The sequence below is a fragment of the Elephantulus edwardii genome, unplaced genomic scaffold, assembly GCF_000299155.1.
Source record: "Elephantulus edwardii isolate Elephantulus edwardi_28Jun2011 unplaced genomic scaffold, EleEdw1.0 scaffold00077, whole genome shotgun sequence".
NCBI classification, from domain to species: Eukaryota; Metazoa; Chordata; class Mammalia; order Macroscelidea; family Macroscelididae; genus Elephantulus; species Elephantulus edwardii.
In genome coordinates, this window is record NW_006399827.1 from 211,933 (window position 1) to 235,006 (window position 23,074).

The window sequence follows — 23,074 nt, forward strand, 5'->3', positions numbered from 1 at the left end:
CAGATCTGATTTGATGGTACATGCACAAAAAATAATAAAGTAAATTAAAAAAATAAAATAAAGATTAAAAACATTTATTTTATTTTAATAGCCTGAGAAATACAATTAAAAGTCAGAGATTGCCAGAATAAATTAAAAAAGCAGGATCTTAAAAAAACAAAAAGGCATATTATCTTGCTCCATACTATTTACAAGACATGTGAAGGTAGTGTGGCTATTTTAGTACCAGATAAGATAGACTTTATGGAAAAAAAAATAGACTTTATGGCAGTGTTACAGATTTTAAAAAATCCTTTCATAAGAGGAATAATTAGGAAGGTGTAACTTCATTACCATTCAGTTAGAATTGATTCATAACTGACTCTCCAAAAGGTTTCAAAGACTGTAAATAATACAGGAGGAGTTTGCCAGTCATACTTCCTGAGAGCTGCTAGTGGATTTAGACTTGCAGAGAAGTGTAGCCTTTGGGTTAGCAGTGTAACTCCCTATGAACTCCACCACCAGAGCCCATCAGAAAAGCCTAGGGGTCTTAAATGTATGTACATGTAGTAATAGAGATTCAAAACATGAAGGACAAAATTGGCAGAAGTTTAATGAAGAAACAGATAATCCCACAATTATAATAGGATATTTTAACACCTCTAAACAGTTATTAGAATAACTAGACAAAAATTTTAGTAAAGATAGAGGAAAATCTGAGCAACATAACTAGCCACCTTAATCTGAATATATGGAAAACACTACATCCAGCAGCTGCAGAATATAGATTATTTTCAAGTGAGATGGTATATTCCCTAAGATAAATTCTATTTTGTTGTCAGGTGCTGTCAGTTGAGTACAACTCATAGCAACTCTGTGAACAACAGATCTGAATTTTGTCCTATCCTGTGCCATCATCGTCATCTCTGACACACTTGAGCCCATTGCTGAAGTCACTGTGTCAATCCACCTGGTTAAGGATCTTCTCTCTTTTGCTGACTCTCCACCTTTCTAAGAATGATGTCCCTTTGCAAGGAATAGCCTTTTCAAGGAACATGCCCAAAGTATGCAAGACAAAGTTTTACCATCCTTGCCTCCAAGGAGAACTCTGGCTCCATTTTATCTAAGATCTACCTGTTTGGGTTTTGGCAATCCATGGAATGAATATTCATCGCAATTCAAAGGCATCAGTTTTACTTCTGTCATCCTTATTTAGGTGCCTACCAAATGATTGAAAAGATCTTGGCACACCTTAGTCTTCAAACTGACATCATTGCTCCTTGATGATTTGGAGAAGTCCCTAACAGTGGACTTGCCCAATGTAATACGTCTCTTGATCTCCTGACTCCTAGTACTAAAACTGTTGATTATGGATCCAAGTAAGATGAAATTGTTGACAATTTCAGTCTTTTCTCTAGCTGTCATGATGTTGATGAGACCAATTGTGAGGAGTTTTGTTTTCTTGGTGTTGAGATGCAATCAGTTTAAAAATAAAATACAAAAAAAGTTCATTACTCTTCTTAGATCACAACAGAATTAAATTAGAAATCAGTTATAATAAAGTGACTAGGAAAACCCCAGATACAGATATCTAAGCCATGAATCACAAATAAAATCACAATAAAAAATAAGACATTTTTTAACTAAATGAGATGAAAATACAGCATTAATATTTGTAGAATGCATTTAATGCAGTGTTTGGAGAGAAAACATAACTTTTAAATCAGAGATGATGATCTAAAATCAGTGACTTAAGCTTTCACCTTATCTGGAAAAGGAAGAACAAACCAATAGATAATAGAGACAGCTAACAAGTGCAAAAACAACTCTTTTTAAAAACAACCAAACTGACAGGTCTCTAAGTAAACTAATAAGAAAAAGAACTCAAGTTGTCAAAGAATGAAAAGATGGTTACCATCTCAAATACCCACACATTAAAAAGAATAAGTGAAATACTCTGAACAGTTTTATGAATGTTTATGTTATGTTTATGAACATAACAGCTTGAAGAGGATGGGCACATTAAAAAAAAACCCCCAAAAACCCACAACTTGCCAAAATTCACACAGGAACAGAAAATAGAAATAGCTTTCCGTCTATTAAAGAAATTTAATCTGTTACCAAAAACATTCCCAGAAAGAAAACTCCAGATCCAAATTTCATTAAATTCTCAATGAAAAAAAAAATTCTTGTTCTACACACAGTTCCAGAAAATAGTAAAGGAGAAAATCACTATCTGAACAGAGACTAGTTGAAGAATTTCCTTTTTTAAAGAAAGGAGAAAGTTTTATTTCAACATTGTTAATGTTAAATTTTTTGTTTTGAACAAGGGTCTCTACATTTTAATTTAATATTAATTTTATTTAATAATGCAGCAATTTCATTAAATATTAACATTTATAAAAATTGTCCCCACAATTTAAATAGCTAGCCATCCCTCAATCCGTTCCATTTCTACTTCTAACTTTACTGTGTCTTGTTTTATCCAAATTTAGGCCACATTTGTTAGTTGGTTCCAAATCCATCCCACTGGTAATCTATCCTTAATTCAATTGAGAGCTGAAGGTTTTTTCTGGTTATTGGGAAACTAGATGATGAGTGAACTAGAGTGTATTTTAGTGCCCTGGTGATATGATCCAAAGGAAATTGTGCTGCTAACCCCAAAACTGTGCTTCTTAGCCAGTTTTGATCTACCAGTGTCTCATACTCTGATGAAGATGGACCGTTTACAGCCTTGGAAACCCACTAGAGGCTCAGTGGTGAATCAACTTGACAATGAGTTTTGAGTTCTTGATGCTGTTAACATCTCAAACGCATTGATCACATTCAAATACATGCTGTAAATTTTTCATTACTGTCCACTAGGTGTCTCTAGTTATTTACTTGAGGACTTGATATAAACAAATTGTAGCTTAGCCTCTTCTAGTGGGTTAATTTTTAGCTTCATCATGCCTGTGTGGCTATTTTAAAATTACGCCATCCCCTTTAAGCACCTCATTCCTTTTACGGTTTAATTCTCCCCTTCCCTTTTTGTTACATATTCCTTAACTGCAAAATATGGAGAAGTGAAAAGTAGTGAACAAATGAATACAGATATAATTACTTGTAATGTTTTGTCCAGGCTCTTAGAGTTGTTTTTCTTCTGTGCATAAGAGAATAAAAATATGACCTACCTACCTTTCTGAAACTGAGAAGGACCTGAAGCACTTGCTGCAGAAGGTCAAGGACTGTAGCCTTCAATACAGATTGAAGCTCAACATCAAGAAAACAAAGATTCTCACCTTTGGGCCAGTTGGCAGCATCAGTATGAATGGTGAAGAAATTGAGATAGTTAACAGTTTTAGTTTACTTGGCTCTACAGTCAACACTCTTGGTACCAGCAGCCAGTAATTCAAGAGACGAATTGCATAGGGAAACTCAGCTGTGAGGGACCTTTAAAGAGTACTGAAGAGCAGCAACATCAGGCTGGAGACTTAAGGTGCACCTTATCTGGGCTATAGTATTCGCAGTTACATGCTATGCATTGGAGAGTTGGACAGTGTGAATAGGGTTGATAGAAAGAGAATTGATACCTCTGAGCTCTGGTGCTGGAAGAAGAGTGTTGAATGTACCATGGACTGCTAGGAGAACAAACAGGTTTGTCCTGGAGAAAGTGAAGCCAGAATGCTCCTTAGAGTCAAAGATTCTGAAGCTTTGTCTGACATACTTGGGCATGTTGCAAGGAGGGACTGGTCCTTGTAGAGGGACATCATGTTTGGGAGAGTGGAGGGATGGTGCAGGAGAGGAAGCCCCTCAATGAGATGGATCGATTCTGTGATTGGGGTGGCGGGAGTGAGTGTGTCGGAGACTGTGAGGTTGGCACAGGATAGAGCAGGGTTTAGGGCTCTTGTACATAGGGTCGCTGTGAGTCGCAAGCAACTCAACGGCGCATAGCAACAACAACAAAGTGGGAAAAGGTTTTTATTTTGAAAAAACTCACTGCTATCAAATAAGTTCCTACTCATAGTGACCCGATAGGCCAGAGAGTTACTGGCTATAGGGTTTCTGAGGCTGTAAGATTTTACAGAAACAGGCTATCCCATTTTTCTCTTGTGGAGTGGCTGGTAGATTTAAGCAGCTGATCTTTTGGGTTCAGCTGTTAAACCCAACAATTAACCTGCTTTGCCACTTAGTATTATTTATAATCCTTCCAACAAAAGATATGTATCAAAAGATAGAATTCGCAGGGAGCTCTAGTGGCCTAGTGGCAAGAAGTTGCACTGCATTCCCAGAGGTATGAATCCACCAGATGCTCTGCTAGAGAAGGAGGGACAATCTCCTCCTGTACCAGTCAGATCTGATTTGACAGTACACACAAAAAATAATAAGATAAAAAAAGATGAAGATAGAATTCCTATAAATTTGTAAGGAAAAAAAAAACAAGCCCCTAGTTTAAAAAATTAAGCAAAGAGGCTTTTAGCCAAAGAGAATATTCGAAGAAGTAACAAGGACATGAAAGGGGCCTAACTTCATTAAGTCATCAGAAAAACATTTTTAAATTTTATTTTATTTAAATTTATTATTAATTTCAGTAAAAATTTACAGAGACTTTGGATTTCCATTCATTCATTGTTGTACTTTTCTCCCTTCCCAACCCTCCCTCCTAGTACACTACCCTCTTGGAAAAGTAAAAGATAAATTCTTTCATTGTTATACAAACCACCTTGTAGCCCTCACTCTAGACTCCTGTCATGACAAAAATACCTAATCACATAATCCTTTTAAACAGTTTTCTCCCTCATCTGTTTCAATGCAGTATACATTATTGAACCCATCTTTCTCAGTCTCTCCCCAACCCCAAGGTCAGTCCTGTTTCCAACTCCTTGCTTTTATGAACAAAGCCGCAATAAACATGGTTGTGCATATATCTGCTTGGATGTCAGTTATGGTCTCTTTGGGGTATATTCCCAGTAGTGGAATTGCTGGATCAAATGGTATCTCTATTTGCAACTTTTTGAGAAAGCACCATACCGCCTTCCACAGTGGTTGCACCGTTTTACACTCCCATCAACAGTGAATAAGGGTTCCAGTTTCTCCACAACCTTGCCAGCAGTTGTTGCTTGCTGTTCTGTTAAATTTTGCTGTTCTGACTGGGGTGAGATGATAGCTCATAGTTGTTTTAATTTGCATCTCTCTTAGAGCTAGGGATTTTGAACATTTCTTCGTGTGCCATCTGAATGTCTTCTTCGGTGAAGTGTCTGTTCATATCCTGTGTCCATTTTTCTATTGGATTATTCACCCTTATCTTGCAGTGCTCAGGTATTTTATAAATTCTGGATATAAGTCCCTTATCTGATACGTCATTATCAAATACTTTTCCCCAGTCAGTGGCGCTATGGTCTTTTCTAATTACTTGCTATGTTGCTGAGAGCTGAACAGTAAATAAGGATGACAAGAATTGATGCCTTTGAGTGGTGGTGGTGGAGAGGAGTACTGAATATCCCAAAGACTGCCAAAAAAGAAGCCACTTCCTAGAGTGTTATTTATAATAGCAAAAACTTAGAAAAAGCACAAATTCTCATAAGGAACCAGATAAAATAATTGAATTAAATACAGTGCATCTATTTAAGAAAATAAAGTGGCTTTTAAAAAACAATGTATTAGGGAGAAAAGTTTAACAATGAATGACTGGAACTGTAAGTGTCTGTAAACTTTCATTAAAATTAATTAAAAAATAGAATGTGTGTGTGTATATATATTTCTTTTTTTGCAGTGGCAGTTCTTTTTCCCCTTTTTTTTTAATTGTAGTTTGGATAAAAGTTTACAAGGAAAATTGGTTTTCTATTCAACTGTTCATATTAATTTTGTTTTATTATATTAACTACAGTACTCACAATGGTATCACACTTTTCCTTTTTCCTCCTTGTAATTTTAATTTCCATTAATCCTTTTATCCTATCCCTTCTTGTCCTCAGACCTTTATCTTTAGACAAATTCTACCCTCCTGAGCTTATATAATTGGTTACTCTAAAAGAGTGTAATAGCCACCACAAAAGTACAATAACAAACAATTTTATTCACTATTGGAATAATGAAATATTGCAAATTATGAGAAAGAAGATATTATATATTACGTTTTAGTTTACTCAACTTAGGAATTCTACCAACAGAAATTCATTTTTTAATGCTTGCATAAATGCCTTTGTAGTAACATAAAAAAGTCAATACAGAGTAAATAGTAAATCTAGAACCAATCTAAATTCCACTTAAGAGTATGGTTAAATAAGTTTTAATGGGCCAATTGTCAGTACCATGATAGATGCAAAAGAGTGCCAAGAAAACAAACAGGTCTGTCTTAGAGAGGGTGCACTCAAGTTTCTCCTTGGAGGCAAGACTTTTGAAGCTTTGACTTACTTTCGGCACATGGGGGACTTCATGCTTGGAAGGGTAGAGGGACATGGTAGGGGAGGAAGACACTGGATAAGACAGATTTACACAGTAACTGGGGTAATGGGAGTAGATGTGTCGGAGTCAGTGAGACTGGCTCAGGATAGAGCAGGCTTCAGAGATATTGTACATAGGGTCACTGTGAGTCACAGGTCACTCAGTGGCACCTAACAACAACTATAAAGAATGAATTCCTTCATAGTGTTATTAGTCACTTTAATTAACCTGTCTTGTTTGGCAGAAAATTGAGCCACAGTAAGAGTTTGAGAGTTCCAAAGTTTGCGATTGCCACCAGTTGCTGTAGGACTAGTGAGTGTGGCCTTTTTTGTTTTGCTCCACATTTCCCCCAACCCTATCTAGGATCTTCCTACTGTGATTCCTTTTAGAGTACTCAACAGTGGCAGCTCAACTCATCTAGTTCTTCTGACCTCAAGGTGAAAGTTGAAGTTTGTGTGCTTCATGGTCCTTTGGATGAATTGTTTCAGTACATCTTTGCTTTTCCTACTCTTCTTTATTCCAGATAGAGAAAAACCAATACTTACATCTTAGATGGTTTTTCAGAAGCTTTAAGATCCTAGTTGCTAATCAAATGTATTTTTCAATATCTTTGTTATGTCCCACATATTAACTGACTTTGGGGCCTTAGCTTTGATTAACTCAAGTTAACCTTGTCCCACACCAAAATGTATTTTCCACAGTTCTTAGCATTTTTTTAAAATTTTTATTGTATTATTTTTACGTGTACCGTCAAATCAGATCTGACTTGTACAGGAGGAGATTGCCCCTCCTTCTCCAGCAGAGCATCTGGTGGATTTGAACCGTGTACCTCTGGGATTGCAGTGCAGCGTCTTACCACTGGGCCACCAGAGCTCCCTAATTCTTAGCATTTTTTAGTCTCATACAAGCTTTTATTTTTTAGTCTTGCTTCTGCTTAATTCCAGATTTGTTGGTAAGTCTCTTCCCAGAATTCTTTCTTTTTCTCTGTTCCATGCAATACCAGATGCTGTTTTTAGCCCTCTTTGTCTAGGTAGTTGTATGAATGGCACATTTTCCTGAAGATTCAGGTAAGTGGAAAAACTTTGCATTTAAAATTATTGTTGTTGTTCTGTACTTTCAAGTTGGAACCAACCCATAGCTGATCCTCTGGTGAGTTTTCAGAGGAAGTTAATCTCAAGGGAGGAGATTGCCCATCCTTCTCCCTTGGAGCAGTTGGTGGCCTTGAAACATGTGCCTTTGGGAGTATTGTGCAGCTTCCTGACACTAGGCCACCAGAACAGAAACTAATTTAAAATGGACTCAGGCTAATCAGTATATAACTTCCTGCCATATTTCCCCCATCCTTTTTCCTTGTAATTAAAGCATCATACTTTTTCTTCTCTAGTCTTTTAAAAGTTTTTTCTCTCCTGAACCCAGAATTCTTGTCCTCCTTTGGCAGAAAAATATTTCTCTTATTTCTCAAAGTCCTTAAGTCTTCATCTTTCCCACCCTAAGCAACTTATTGACCCAAAGAATTCTGGTGCCTGCTATTAAAGTGATTTCCTCCCTTTGACTACATACTGTGATTATAAGTGTAACTGATAAAATAATTAGCTCATGAATGATCTTTTTTAGTTTATCTTGGTTTCTTCTAAGTAAAATCTTATGCTTTGGTCAGTGGTGTTGATAGATGGGTCCTAATTAACCTCAGCTTCCGGGTATGAAATATGAGAGTTGTGATATTTTAGCATTGTTATGACATAATAATTTTCTTAGAGGCAGGGACAAATGATTTATGATTGTTACAACTTTTTTACTAAAATGTTAGCTTTTATAATTAGAATGTAAGCAGAAATACATTTCACAAAGTTGCACATTATTCTTCCCTGCTAGAATTTATGCTAATAATTGGCTTATGAAAACATAGCCATATGTAAGGTTTTATGGCACAAGATATCTTAACCAGAGTTGGTAATAATACATCTTAACTTAAATACATCTAATACATAGTCAAATTTAGCATATCCCACCCTTTCCCCAGTTTTATTATCTCAAGAAACATCCACCATTCATCTTTCAGCTGGTCATATTCTAGTGACTTGCTTGTTGCTCTGATACTGGAAGCTGTGCCACCAGCACTTCAAATACCCACAGGGTCTCTCGTGGTTGACAGGTTTCAGTGAAGCTTCCAGACTAAGAAGCTGAACTGGCATCCTCTTCTGAAATAATGGGCCCTTGAAAACCCTATGACTGTCTGATATACTGTCAGAAGATGAGCCCCTCAAATTGGACTAATTCAACTCATTGTTAATCAAGTTAGAACAAACTCATAGCTGATGCTCCGTTGGGTTCTAGGGTTATAAATCACATGGGAGGATATTACTCATCTTTGTCCTTTGGAGCTAGTGGTGGATTCAAATATCACTTTGGTCTGTGGCCTGTCAGCACAATTCCCTCCAGACTAGGCCACTAGAGTTACCTCTTCAGGTTGGAAGGCACTGAAAATGAAAATGGGGAAACACTACTTCCTCAGAGTACAGTATACCTTAATGATGTACCTTCCAATGAAAGACTTTCCACTTGCTGATTTGGTATGGCTTAAAATGAGAAACAGCTTTGTTGTTACGTGCTGTTGAAATGGAACAGACCCGCTGCTGCCTTCTAGCAAGGCTTTCTTAGAGTAGGTCGCACAGGAAGAGATTGCCCGTCTTTCTCCTGTAGAGCAGCTGGTAGATTTGAATCACATGCCTTTAGGTTAGCAGCACAACTGTTCACTGCTTGGCCACCAGAGCTCCCTGATGCAGCTGCTGCTGTCGGGTGCCATTGAGCCGCAATGGGCTCTAGTGCTCAGGAAGTGAGAGGATGGCATAGGATAGGACAGGGTTCAGATCTCTTGTTCATACAGTTTCTATGGGTTGTGCTTGACTCGACAGCACCTAACAATGACAATCATTAGTGAAGTCAAATGGACAGGAATTGTTGTTGTTGTTGTTATGTGCCGTCGAGTTGCCTGCGACTCATAGCGACCCTATGTACAACAGCCCTAAACTCCGCTCTGTCCTGTGCCAATCGCACTGTCTCTGACACTCCCATCCCAATTATCCCAGTCACTGAATCAGTCCACCTCATAGAGGGCCTTCCTCTCCTGCACCGTCCCTCCACCCTCCCAAGCATGATGTCTCTCTCTAAGGACTGGTCTCTCCTTACAACATGTCCAAAGTAAGTTAGATGGAGCCTCAGAATCCTTGCCTCCAAGGAGCCACCCGGTTTAACCCTCTCCAGGACAAGTCTGTTTGTTTTCCTAGCAGTCCATGGTATTCTCAATACTCTTCTCCAGCACCACAGCTCAAAGGCATCAGTTCTCCTTCTATCCTCCTTGGTCATTGTCCAACTCTCTGATGCATAACAGGTGATTGCGAAGACCATGGCCTGTATCAGACGCACCTTAGTCTCCAGAGAGACACCACTGCTCTTCAGCACTTTGGAGAGGTCCCTTGGTCGCTTTTAATCAGTAAAATTATCTATTCTGCAGGTAATGACACATTAAAGAGGACTAGTGTCATATTCAGTGCCAAAACTAGTATTTCAAGAGCCATCTAATGTTAGGTGGATCTTGGCTGAAAGCAGAGAGTACCAGAGGAATGTCTATCTTTGTTTCATTGACTATGCACAGGCATTTGACTGTGTGGATCACAACAAACTGTCACTAACTCTGAGAAGAATGGATATCCTAGAATATTTGATTGTGCTTATGCAAAATCTATACTTGGACCAGGAAGCAATCATCAGAACAGAGCAAGGAAACACTGAATGATTCAGGATCAGGAAAGGTGTGCATCAGGGATGCATCCTATCTCCATAACTTTTCAATCTATATGCAGAACAGACCATCTGGAAGGCTGGACTTTATGAGAAGAAGTGTGATATCAAGATTGGAGGAAGACTCGACAACCTGCATTATGCAGATGACACAACCCTGCTTGCTGAAACTGAAGAGGGCATGAGGTGTTTTCTGCAGAAGGTCTAGGACTGTAGTCTTCAATATAAAGCTCAACATCAAGAAAACAAAAGATTTTCACCACTGGACCAACTGGCAGCTTCATTATGGATGAAGAAGAGATTGAGATTATTGATAACTTCAGCTTGCTTGTTTCCATGATCAACACTTTTGGCACCAGCAGTCGGGAAATCAGAAGGTGAATTGAATTAGGAAAGTGCTGTCAGGGACCTCTCTAGAGTACTGAAGAGCAGTCATGTAAGTCTGGAGACTAAGGTATGCCTGATCCAGGCCATAGCCTTTGCAGTTACTTGCTATGCATCTGAAAGCTGAACAATGACTAGGGATAATAGAGAATTGTTACCTTTGAATTGTGGTACTGGAGAAGAATGTTGAACATTCCATGTACTGCAAGGAGAACAAACAGGTCTGTTTTTAAGAGGGTGAAACCAGGCTACTCCCTGGAGGCAAGGGTTTTGAAGATCCGTTTCACATACTTTGAGCAAATGGCAAGGAGGGACCAGTCTTTAGAGAGAGACATAATGCTTGAAAGAATAGAGGAAGAGTACAGGAGAGGAAGACCCAGGATGAGGTAGATTGGCTCAGTGACTTTGAGAAATGGGATTAATTGTGTCAGAAATAATGAGATTGGCTCAGGATCGGGCAGGGCTCAAAGCTAATGTACATAGGGTTGCTATGAGTCACAGGTGACTCAATGGCACATAACAGTAACAGTGTATGAGTTCCTATCTCTCTGCTTCCTCTCCAACATTTATTACTTGCTGCTGTGTTAAACTTTGCCACTGCTACAATACAGTAGCTTCTTAACTGATCTTGCTTCTACTTTTGACTCCTACAGTCAAACTCTTAAGTTCGAGTGATATTTTTATGAACTTTATTATTTCATGGTTTTAATTTTTCCAGTAGTTTCCTATAACATTTAGAATAAAGTATGAAAATATACAAGACAGTCAGTGATTTGGACTCTTAGTTGAAGCTGACACGATGACACTTAAAAACAACCAGTACCTCTGACTTCAACTCCATCCACCCTCTATTTCCTGTGTCTTCTGAGTGTATCAGTCTCTTTGTTATTCTTTGAATGTATTCTGTCCTTCACACTTGGCTGTTTTCTCTACCTGCCTTAAATGTACTTTCACTCAAATATTTTCATGGTTTGTGCCTTTGAAAATTCAGTACACTGCTCAAAGCCTAACTCATCATCACCTTCTTGGCCCCATTAGCTGAAAAAGTGACCCTTTCCCCATATCCTGCCCTCTTTTGATTTCTATTTCTTATGTCACTCTTTTTTTTCTATGAGCTTGTCACTGCTTGACATTTTCTGTTAATTATTTTTCTCCCTTTATAGAGTGTGAGTTCTAGGAAAGCAAGGGCTTTGTTTTGTTCACCATCGTATTCTCAGCACCTAAAATAGTACCTGTGGCATTCAATATTTGTTGAATAGGTGAATAAGTGATGAATTGGTTTTTGTTATCTCCATCAGGTATTCTCTTTTTTTTACTGATGTGCTTTTAAAAGTACTTGAGTTGTGCGGGGAGAAGGGTGCAACAATGAATGAATGGAATCCCAAAATCTCTGTAGATGTTCATTGAAATGAAAAATAAACAACCTAAATTAAAAAAAAAAAGTACTTGAGGAGAAGCAGTAATTTACTTAACCACCAAAAGGTATATCTTGGATATTTAGGAAGTCAAACCACTCCTCTGATTCCTTTTTACAAATACTTATTGAGAGAAAAAATAAAAAAAGTTTAAAAAACCCAAAATACTTATTGAGTAACTCCCATTAACTCAGTACTGTGCTACAAGTAATAGTGATCTGTAAGTATAGTGCTGTACTGCTGGAAATAGGAATTGTGTAGTGATGTCAATTTGAGGACCTTTAAGGTGTATCTGATTCAGGCCATAGTCTTTCCAGTTTCAACTAACATGACCAATGAATAAGGATGATGGAAAAAGAATTGATGCCTTTGAGCTGTGGTGTTGGAGAAGAGAACTGAAAATCCCATGGATAGCCAAGAGAATAAACAGATAAGTCTTTGGAGAGGGTGCAGCCAGAGTGCTTTTTAGAGGCAAGAACAATGAGGCTTCGCCTTACATACTCTGAACATATTGCTAGGAGGTATTCCTTGGAAAGGGACATGATGTTGGGAAGGGTGGAAGGTCAGTGAAGGAGAGGAAGACCCTCAATCAGGTGGTTTGACAAAGTGACTGCTGCAGTGGGCTATTGTGTGTCAGGAAGTGTGAGGATGGTGCAGAACAGGACTGAGTTCAGATCTTTTGTTTATAGGGTCATTATGAGTCATACTCAACTTGATGGCACCTAACAACAACAAATTTGAAAACAATGTCAAATTAAAGATTCTCATTCATTTGACATGTATTAAATGAATTAAAGATAATAATTCACCTAACAACAACCACAAATTTGACAACAATGTTAAATTAAGGATACTAATTCATATCTTATTACTGTGTTCCCATTGAAACTGAGATGTGTTTATTTGTATATGGAATGGAATTTTTGTTTTGTTTTGTTATTTCCTGTTGCCTATTCTTTTAGTCCAAATTGAGAGGAAAAACTAACTTTATTTTGAGATATCAATAAGGCTGGGCTCTATGAGGAAAGTGTGGCATCAAGATCAGAGGTAGACTCATCAACAATCTTTGTTATGCAAATGACACAACCCTGCTTGCTGAAACTAAAGAGGACCTGAAGCGCTTGCTGCAGAAAGTCAAGGACTGCAGCCTTCAATATTGATTTAAGCTCAATATCAGGAAAGCAAAGATTCTCACCACTAGTTCTAGTGGCAGCATCGTAATGGATGATGAAGAGATTGACATTGTTGACAGCATCAGCTTGCTTGGCTCTACAGTCAACACTCTTGTTACCAGCAGCTAGAAAAATTAAAAGACGAAATGTGTTGGAAAAGTCTGCTGTCAGAGACCTCTCCAAAATACTGAAGAACTATGTCAGTCTGGAGACTAAGGTATGCTTGATCCAGGCCATGGTCTTTGCAATTGCTTGCTTTGCATCAGAGAGCTGGACAATGACTAGGGATGATAAAAGGAGAGTTGGTGCCTTTGAGCTTTGTTGCTGGAGATGTGTATTGAATAAACCATGGACTGCTAGGAGAAAAAGTTTATCCTACAGAGGGTGAAGCCAGGCTGTTCCTTGGAGGCAAGGATTCTGAAGCTCTGTCTGACATACTTTGGACATGTTGCTGTTGCAAGGCGAGATCAATCCTTGGAGAGGAACATCATGCTTGGGTGGGCTTGGAGAGGGACGTCATGCTTGGGAAGGTGGAGGGACAGCGCCAGGAGAGGAAGACCCTTGATGAGATGGATTGATTCAGTGACTGTGGTAATGAGGATAGGCATGTCGGAGACAATAAGATTGGCACCGGATAGAGCAGGGTTTAGGGTTGTTATACATAGGATCGCTATGAGTGGCAGGCGACTCAGCGGCACATAACAGCAACAACATCAATAATATAAAATTTACCATTTTAAGTGACATTTTAAGAAATTGCCACCCTGCTTTTTGTGCTGCAAAATTATTTTACATTTCTACCAGAAATATATAGTTGGTCTGATTTTTTCATATCCTTGCTAATGTGATTTTCCATAAAGTTTTTTAATTGGAAGGAGGAGTGACATCCACTTCATAAACAACATTCCTCTGGAAACTCAGTGAACTTGGAGAAATGATGATAGCTATAAAAAGGCTTCAGGTCTTTTGTTCATAGGATTGCTGTGAGTCATGCTCGACGATGGCAATCAACAACAAGAAGATCTGTAACATAATCATTTGCTGTTCTGACCATTTTTAAATACACAGTTCAGTCACAAGGTGGTATAACCATCACTACTATCTATTTCCAAAACCTTCCTTTTCATCATCCCAAGGAAACGGTACATTCTCATCTCTTAGCCCCCGGTAACCGCTAATCTATTTTCTGTCTCTCCTGATTTGCATATTCTATATTGGAAGCATCAGGATGGATGGTGAAGAGATTGAGATTGTTCACAGTTTTAGTCTGCTTGGCTCCACAGTCAACACTCTTGGCAACAGTAGCCAGGAAATTAAAAGGCATATTGCCATGGGAAAGTCTGCTGTTAGGGACCTCTCTAAAGTCCTGAAGAGCAATGGTGTCTCTCTGGAGACTACGGTGCGTCTGATACACCCCATGGTCTTTGCAGTCACTTGTTATGCCTCAGAGAGTTGGACAGTGACTAGGGAGGATAGAAGGAGAATTGGTGCCTTTGAGCTGTGGTGCTGGAGAAGAGAATTGAGAGTACCATGGACTGCTAGGAAAACAAACAGATTCATCCTGGAAAGGGTTAAACCGGGTGGCTCCTTGGAGTGTTGGATTCTGTGGCTCCGTCTAACATACTTTGGACATGTTGTAAGGAGAGACCGGTCCTTGGAGAAGGACATCATCATTGGGAGGGTGGAGGGACGGCGCAGGAGAGGAAGACCCTCTATGAGGTGGATTGATTCAGTGACTGGGGTCATCGGGATGGGAGTTTCAGAGACAGTGCAATTGGCACAGGACAGAGCACAGTTTAGGGCTGTTGTACATAGGTTCGCTATGAGTTGCAAGTGACTCAATGACACATAACAGCAACAACAACATATATGTCATATAAATGGAATAATATGTTTTTTGTTGTTTTGTATGCAGCTTATTCCACGTAGCATGTTTTCAAGGTTCATCTACATTTTAGTATGTCTTGTGGTTAGTTGTCATATGCTTTATTCTGACCCCTGTGTAATTTACAGTCTTGAAAACCTCCTGGAAGCTCACCTAAGTGTATAGACTATTAAGTGTGTAATAACATTATGAAAAAGTTTGGAAGATCATGACAGCTACCAAAATGTGACAGAGACATGAAGTGAGCACACACTGTTGGAAAAAATGGTTCTAAGAAACTTGTTTGATGCATGGTTGCCACAAACCTTCAACTTGGGAAAAATAAAGTAAAGCACATCACAGGAAAGCAAAGTGTAAGAAAACAAGAAATGTCTATGTGTAAAATGAAAAAATTCAATCTGTGAAAATACATTAATGGAATAGCCCACTCTGCTCATAATATCTTCATATTGTCTGGCTATTTTCTTGTTACAATAGAAGAGAGAGCAATGACAGTAGAGGTTATATATATACCCCCCAGTGCCGAAAATAGCTACTATTCCATGGTTTATAGAAAATGTTTGTGGAATCTGTGTCAGGAAGTACTTATTAGCTTTTGATACTTCATAACCTTTGTTACTGATAAACAGAGAATACCTTCAGAGAATACTCATTGCTGTGGAGTCGAATCTGACCCAGCACAACTCTCTATCAGGTTTCTAAGACTAGATATTTCTGAAAGAAAACTGTTCATTTTTTCTTGCAGATCTGCTAGTGGGTTTGAACTCTTGAGAACTCATTGCTATCAGGTTAGAACCAACTCATGGCTTCAGTAGGTTTTTGGAGACTGTGAGTTGTATGGAAGGAGATTGCCTTATCTTTCCTCTTGGAAATGAGCAAGCACCTATCTCCAGCAACTGACAGACTTTTACAAAATATGGCAAAGATTAGATGTAGTTTGAAATTAGGGTCCTTCAGTCACTACAGTGTTGTTAACTGTTAAATTGAAATCTTCTCCTAGCTAACCTTCCAAATGGCTTTTGGAGGCAGTAAATTTCATGGGAGATTGCCCATCCTTCTTCTATGTAGCATTTGAACTGTGTGCATTTTGGAGTGTAGCATAATTTCTTACCACTAGGCCAGTGTTGTTGTTGTTGTATATCATTGAGTCAGAACTGACCTGTAGCTGACCTTCCAGTGGGTTTTCAGAAGCAGGTAATTATACAAGAGGATACTGCCCATCTTTGGTGGAGAAACTGGTAGATTTGAACTGCATGCCTTCAGGATTGCAATGCAAATTCTTACCACTAAGCCACCAGTAGCCACCCTACTAGGCCACTAGAGCTCTATAGTAACTACAATAGAATTATCCTAAGCAGAATTTATCTCACTGTGTAAACTATACTGTTCCATATTACCATATTTAGTTCTAAAATTGAGATACTGTCACAATATCACTAATAACACGTGTAGACAACATACTGCTGAAGATCACTCAAAACCAGCTAGACATTCAAGCTGGATTTAGAAGAGGGAGTGGCACCAGGGATATTATTGCTGTTGTCAGGGGAATCTGTCTATTTATTGACTATACAAAGGCATTTGACTGTGTGGATTTTAACAAGTTATGGCTAACATTGAGAAGAATGGGAATTCCAGAACACTCAGTTGTGCTATTGTTGTGAAAAGAGCAAGGGAACATTGCATGGTTTAAAATTCTGAAAGGTATGCGTCAGGGTTGTATCCCTTCTTCATATTTATTTAATCTGTATGCTGAGAAAATTATTTGAGAGGCTGAACTCTTTGAAGAGGAAACTCATCAATAGCTTTCATTTTGTAAATGGTACAACTTTGCTTGGTGATAGTGGGGAGGACTTGAAGCACTTGTTGCAGAAAGTTAAACACTGCAGCATTCAATATGGATTACTTCTCAACATCAAGAAAACAAAAATCCTTGCCACTGGACTGATAAACAACATAATGATCATTAGAAAAAAAGATTGAGGCTGTTAGCAACTTCATCTTACTTAGATCCATAATCAGTACACTTGATACCAACAGTCAGATCAGGATATGTATTGCACTGGGAAAGTCTGTAGTCAGGGACCCCTCCAAATTATTGAAGAATAATGATGTAAATTTGAGGACTAAAGTGCATCTGATTCAGGCCATGGTATTTTCAGTCACTTGCTTTGAATATGAGAGCTGAACAATGAATAAGGATGACAGAAGTATTGATACCTATGAGCTGTGATGTTGGAGAAGGGTATTAAATATCCTGTGGATGGCCAAAAGAACAAATAGATATGTCTTAGAGAAGATACAGTCAGAATGCTCCGTGGAGGCAAAGAGGATGAAGCTTTGTCTCACATACTTAGGGAATGTTGCTTGGAGAGATTATTTCTTGGAGAGGGACATCATGCTTGAAAAAGTGGAGAGATTGGAAAGAAGAGGAAGACCCTCAACCAGGTGCATTGACAGTGACTGTAGCAATCTCAGGCTAGGACAATGTTCACATCTGTTCATAGGGCTGCTGTGAATCAAACTTGACTGGACAGCACCTAGCAGCAGCAGCAACAACAAATGCTTAAGAACAAAGTTCTGTTTATTCTTAAAGTAAGGACACCTATTTTGTATCCATTAAATAGTGCCGTGAGATTTCATTAATGGCTTCAAAGCCTAAAAGGTGCTCTCAATATAAATGAACATTCCCAAACAAGTAGCTGCAAAACTCTTGTAACTTAGGTCCTTCTGTCTCTGAGACCTTCTGGCTACTGTGATCTTCAAGTGCTTAATCTTCTCTGATAAGTATGCAGAAGAGAACTCTGTGTAAAATCTTAGGAGCCTTAGCAGTTTCACGTTAAGGTATGTCTTTTTTGTGGTTTTACTTTTGTGCTTTTGCTCTCTGTACTCTCCAGCTCTCTAATTGCAGCTTGGTTATTAAAACTCAAAACTCATTGTTAAGTGGAAATTCCCATATAGCAAAACCTCTATTGGGTTATTAAAGATTGTAAATCTCATGGGAAGAGATTGCCCATCTCTCTTCTGTTGAGCAACTGGTATATACTTTGAGCAACTGGTATATACATTAAATCACCAAAGAGGGTTCACAGTGCAACTCTATAGGTGGTACATTTTAACAAAAATACTATGTTCAAGTGCTTCTTATTAAGCTGCAAGCTAAATGTAATTTTTAAAGCCTGACCATTGAGCTTTAAAGATACTTTGTTTAAAGATATTTTTCAGTCTACCTCCCTCAGTGGGATCTGCTGTTACTTGAATAGTTGTTACTTTTGTTCTATCTCCCTGTGTGTCAAAATAGAACTGTGCTCCTGTGGTTTTCAAGTAGCAGATTTTTTTCTTCAGTAGCCTTTTCTTCCCTAATGCCTTAGGGTATATGTGGGTCATCTTCCTTTCAGTTAGCAACTGTGTTTATTAACAATTTGCACCACCCAGAGGCTCCCCAACCACATTTAAAACAAATAGAAAACGTCTTGAGTCAATTCTGATTCAAGTTGGATTTATGTGTTGTAGGGATCATGTTGAACTTGTGTGTTGTAGGGCTCTCTAGTGGCGGAGTTCAAAGGTGCTACACTACAAATTCAAAGGCCAAGCCTCTCTGAAGGTTAAAATCTACCAGCTGTTCCTTGGGAGAAAGATGGAAAATCTCCCATGCAATATACAACCTCAGCAACTCAATGAAGAGTCAGCTTTGAGTGTGCATGCAGTGAGTGAGTGCTAAGTGTTAGAGTAGAACTGGGCTCCATAGAATTTTCTCAACTGTAATCTTTACAAGCATAAATTAAATTGCGAGGCCTGTGTCTCACAGCTTGGTGAGTTCACATAGATAACTTTTCAGTTAAGTAGCCAAGTGTAAACGGGTTATGCCACCAGGGACTTGAAGCCACATTTCCACCCTCTCCCCAACCCCCAGTCCCATCAAGTCAGTTTTGACACATAGTGATCCTCTAATAGGTTTCTGAGGCTAGAAATCTTTTTATGGGAAGAGACTGCCCATCTTTATTCCATGGAGCACCTGGTGTATTCAAATTGCCAACCCCTTGGCTAATGGCCTGATTCATTACACATTTTGCTACCTTGTTGTTATGTGCCACCAAATCAATTTTACCTGTGTTTTTTAGATAGGATGTTTAGCTCAACTTCTGTACATGACCTTGTTGTTGTTGTTGTGTGTCATCAAGTTGCTTGAGACTCATGGTGACCCTATGTACAACAGACCTAAATAAACTCTGTCCTGTGCCAATCATACTGTCTCCGATACCCCCATCCAGATTACCCCAGTCACTGAAACAATTCACCTCATAGAGGGCCTTCCCCTCCTGCGCTGTCCCTCAGCCCTACCAACCATGATGTCCCTTTCCAAGGATGGGTCCCTCCTTACAACATGTCCAAAGTATGTCAGACAAATCCTCAGAATCCTTGCCTCCAAGGAGCAGCCCAGTATAACCCTCTCCAGGATGAATCTGTTTGTTTTCCTTGCAATCCATGGTACTCTGAAATACTCTTCTCCAGCACCACAGCTCAAAGGCATCAATTCTCCTTCTATCCTCCCTAGTCATTGTCCAACTCTTTGATGCATAGCAAGTGATTGCAAAGACCATGGGCTGTATCAGACGCACCGTAGTCTCCAGAGAGACACCACTGCTCTTCAGGCCTTTGGAGAGGCCCCTAACAGCAGACATTCCCATGGTAATACACCTTTTAATTTCCTGGCTACTGGTGCCAAGAGTGTTGACTGTGGTGCCAAGCAGACTAAAGCTGTGAGCAATCTTAATCTCTTCACCATCCATCCTGATGCTGCCAATTGGTCCAGGGATGAGAATCTTTGTCTTCTTGATATTGAGCCTCAATCCATATTGAAGGCTGTAGTCTTTGACCCTCTGAAGCAAGTGCTTCAGGTCCTCCTCAGTTTCAGCAAGCAGGGTTGTGTCATATGCATAATGCAGATTGTTGATAGATCTTCCACCAATCCTGACGCCACATTTCTCCTCATAGAGCCCAGCCTCCTGGATAACTGTTCTGCATACAGGTTGAAAAGGTATGGAGAGAGGATACATCCCTGGTGTACGCCCTTCCCAATTTTGAACCATGCTGTGTTTCCTTGCTGTGTTCTGACAACTGCCTCCTGGTCCAAGTATAGGTTTCTCATTAGCACAATCAAATGTTCTGGGATTCTCATTCTTCTCAGAGTCAGCCACAGTTTGTTACGATCTACACAGTCAAACATCTTTGCATAATCAATGAAACACAGATGGACATTCCTCTGGTATTCCCTGCTGTTAGCTAAGATCCATATAGCATTAGCTCAATATCACTAGTATCACTACCCCCACTACCCCTTCTAAACCCAGCCTGGACTTCTGCCAATTCTCTGCTGATGTGCTGTTCTAGGTGTTTTTGGATAATCTTCAGTAGAATCTTGCTTACATGTGAAGTCAATGATATTGTTCTATAGTTTCCACACTCTGTTGAATCACCCTTCTTTGGAATGAAACAAATATAGATCTCTTCCAGTCAGTTGGCCAAGTGGTTGTTCTCCAGATTTCTTGGCACAACTTGGTGAGCACATCCAGGGCAGCATCTGTTAGCTGGTATACCATCTATTCCTGGGGCCTTATTTTTTACTATTTCCTTCAAAGCAGCCTGAAATTCTTCCTTCATCACCATAGGCTCTTGCTCATATGTTGTTTCATTAAATTTCTTCTATGTATGCCAATTTCTTTTGATACAGTGACTCAGTATAGTCTTTCCATCTTCTTTTAATACTTCCTGGATCATTTAATATTCTGCCTAAAGCATCCTTGACTATAGCAACTTGAGATACATGACCTTAGCTTTTGGTATTCTAGAACTAGTACCTGAGCTGAGGGCTCACATTTTTGGTTTTGGTGGTGGTGTTGGTTTTTTTTATTGTTGCGTACTGGTTGTATACTGTCGACTCTGATCCGACAGGCACAGGAGGAGATTGCCCCTCCTTCTCCATCGGAGCATCTGGTGGATTTGAACTGAGTGACTTAGGGATTGTAACGCAGCCTCTTGCCACTAGGCCACCATAGCTCCTTCACATTTTTGCTTTTATTATTAATGAATCTTTCTTTCTCTTGACCTCTGATAAGATTTTATTTTTCACAGATGATTCAGATAGATGTTTTCACAAGAATTCAGTTGTGTTATTAAGTAGGAATTTTATGGAGGTAAACAAATTTGGAAAAGTAGTATTTGATTTTTAAAAATATATTTTGGTTTGCATGAAAGCTTACATAGCAAATAAATGTGTTTCCCATTCAGCTGTTTATACACCAATTGTTCCATAACATTGGTTGCTGTCTTTACAATGTGTCGCACACTCTCCATTTGCACCTTGGGCTCTCTGTTCTAATTTGCCCAGTTTTGCTGTATCTTCCTACCTTCTTAATACTCCTCCTGGACATATACTGCCCTTTTGATCATGTACAGTTGATTGTTCTGAGAAGCATGTCCCTCCCAGATGATGTCGTTTGCCTTACAGGCCTGGCAGACAGGTGATCTCCAGGAGTGACTTTAGTTCTAAGTTAGAAGGATGTCTAAGGACCATAGTCTTGGAGGTCTCATCATTTCCATCAGAGCAGTAAGTCTTCGCTTCTTGTGAATTTGAATTTTGTTCTAATTTTTGCTTCCACTTCTGTGGTTACCTTCTATAGACATCTCATTCAGTGCAGTCATTGGTGGTGGACAGATAACCATCTAGTTCTGCTGTCATGTTAGTAGAGGCTATAGTTCATGTGGTCCATTCACTCATGATGTCTTTTCTTGAGAGTAAATATTTTAAGATTGGTTTTTGAAGGCCTCACTTTCATATATTTCTACAACCCATTCACCTTTACTTACTGAAAAAAACAACCGTTGCCTTCAAGTTGATTTCAACTGATGATGACCTCATTGTTAACAGGACAGAACCTCTATATGTGGTTTCCTTAGCTGTAATTAGCAAGTCTTTCTTCAGTGGTGCTGTGAGGTGTGGTCAAACTGCCAATCTGTAGGTTAGTTGTTAAGCACAAATTCTTTGTTCCACTCAGGGACCTATCTGTCCATAATAAAGGGAAGTAAATTTTCATTTCTGTTTTCTATATTTTATTTTGACATATTTAACACATCTTACAATTTACTTATATAAATGACATTTTAAATGAAAAGAGTCTTGACCACACCACTGAAAGAAGAGAAACTTGAAGTTTTGTCAGGTCATTTTTTATTAAGAACTGGGTTGCATCTGTGTGCTTTAAAGTTACAGGAATTCCCTAAAATGAAGAATCTGTTGGGACAATTTAATTTTAGAGTCAGTTCTACAGGTGAGATATAGATAATTTGTTCTTGTCTGAAGACATCTAGAACTCTGCAGTCTGAGAGACTAAGACTGAATTGAACAATCTTTTCTTTCTAGATCTTCATCTGCTGGTGGACGTGGCCTGCAAGCAAGAGCATTTTCCAAAGGAAGAAGAATTGAAAGAGTGAGAAATGGATGACAAATGTGACATTGTGCACTAGCATTAGCTGGAGGCAGGGTAGCCTTGCACATGACAGACACACTGTTGAGATTTTTTCAGTTGTGTTAAAAAAAAAGTAATTTCTTGTTTTGTTAATTGAACATTTTGTTCATTGAGAATTGAAAATTTTCTATTTTCTAGAGCTGTTCAATTCAGATTATTTGATAAACTTGCGAAACATCTAGCAGCGATTTTTTTTTTTGGTCTGCCCAGATCCATTTAAAATGAAAAGTCATGGCCTTCTGTTACAGTCACAAAGCAACTAAAAACTGCTACATTTGTGGTCCTGGAAAATTATTTCTGTGTATGTGCTGATTTTTTACCTTGCAACTCTGAAACCGTAGTCAGCACAATGCCAGTGGGGAGTTCAGTCTATTTCAAGTTCACAGTGTGATCCGTTTAAAGAAGATTGTGTGAGAAACAAAGGCATGTGAGGTCACCAAGATTGCAGATCTAACTGGGGCAGGGATTCCAAGGAAGGAACTCTGGGAAAGA

At 38.9% G+C, this 23,074-nt stretch overlaps 1 protein-coding gene across 1 annotated transcript in view; it reads left to right on the plus strand.

Moving 5' to 3' along the window:
* The window catches only part of HSF5 (heat shock transcription factor family member 5), a 92,999-nt gene extending 70,452 nt beyond the window's left edge, over positions 1–22,547 (plus strand). The window contains exon 6 of the mRNA XM_006889240.1: positions 22,477–22,547. Within this exon, the coding sequence (XP_006889302.1) occupies positions 22,477–22,547 (71 nt within the window). The remainder of the gene's footprint in view (positions 1–22,476) is intronic.
* Positions 22,548–23,074: the final 527 nt, after the last annotated feature.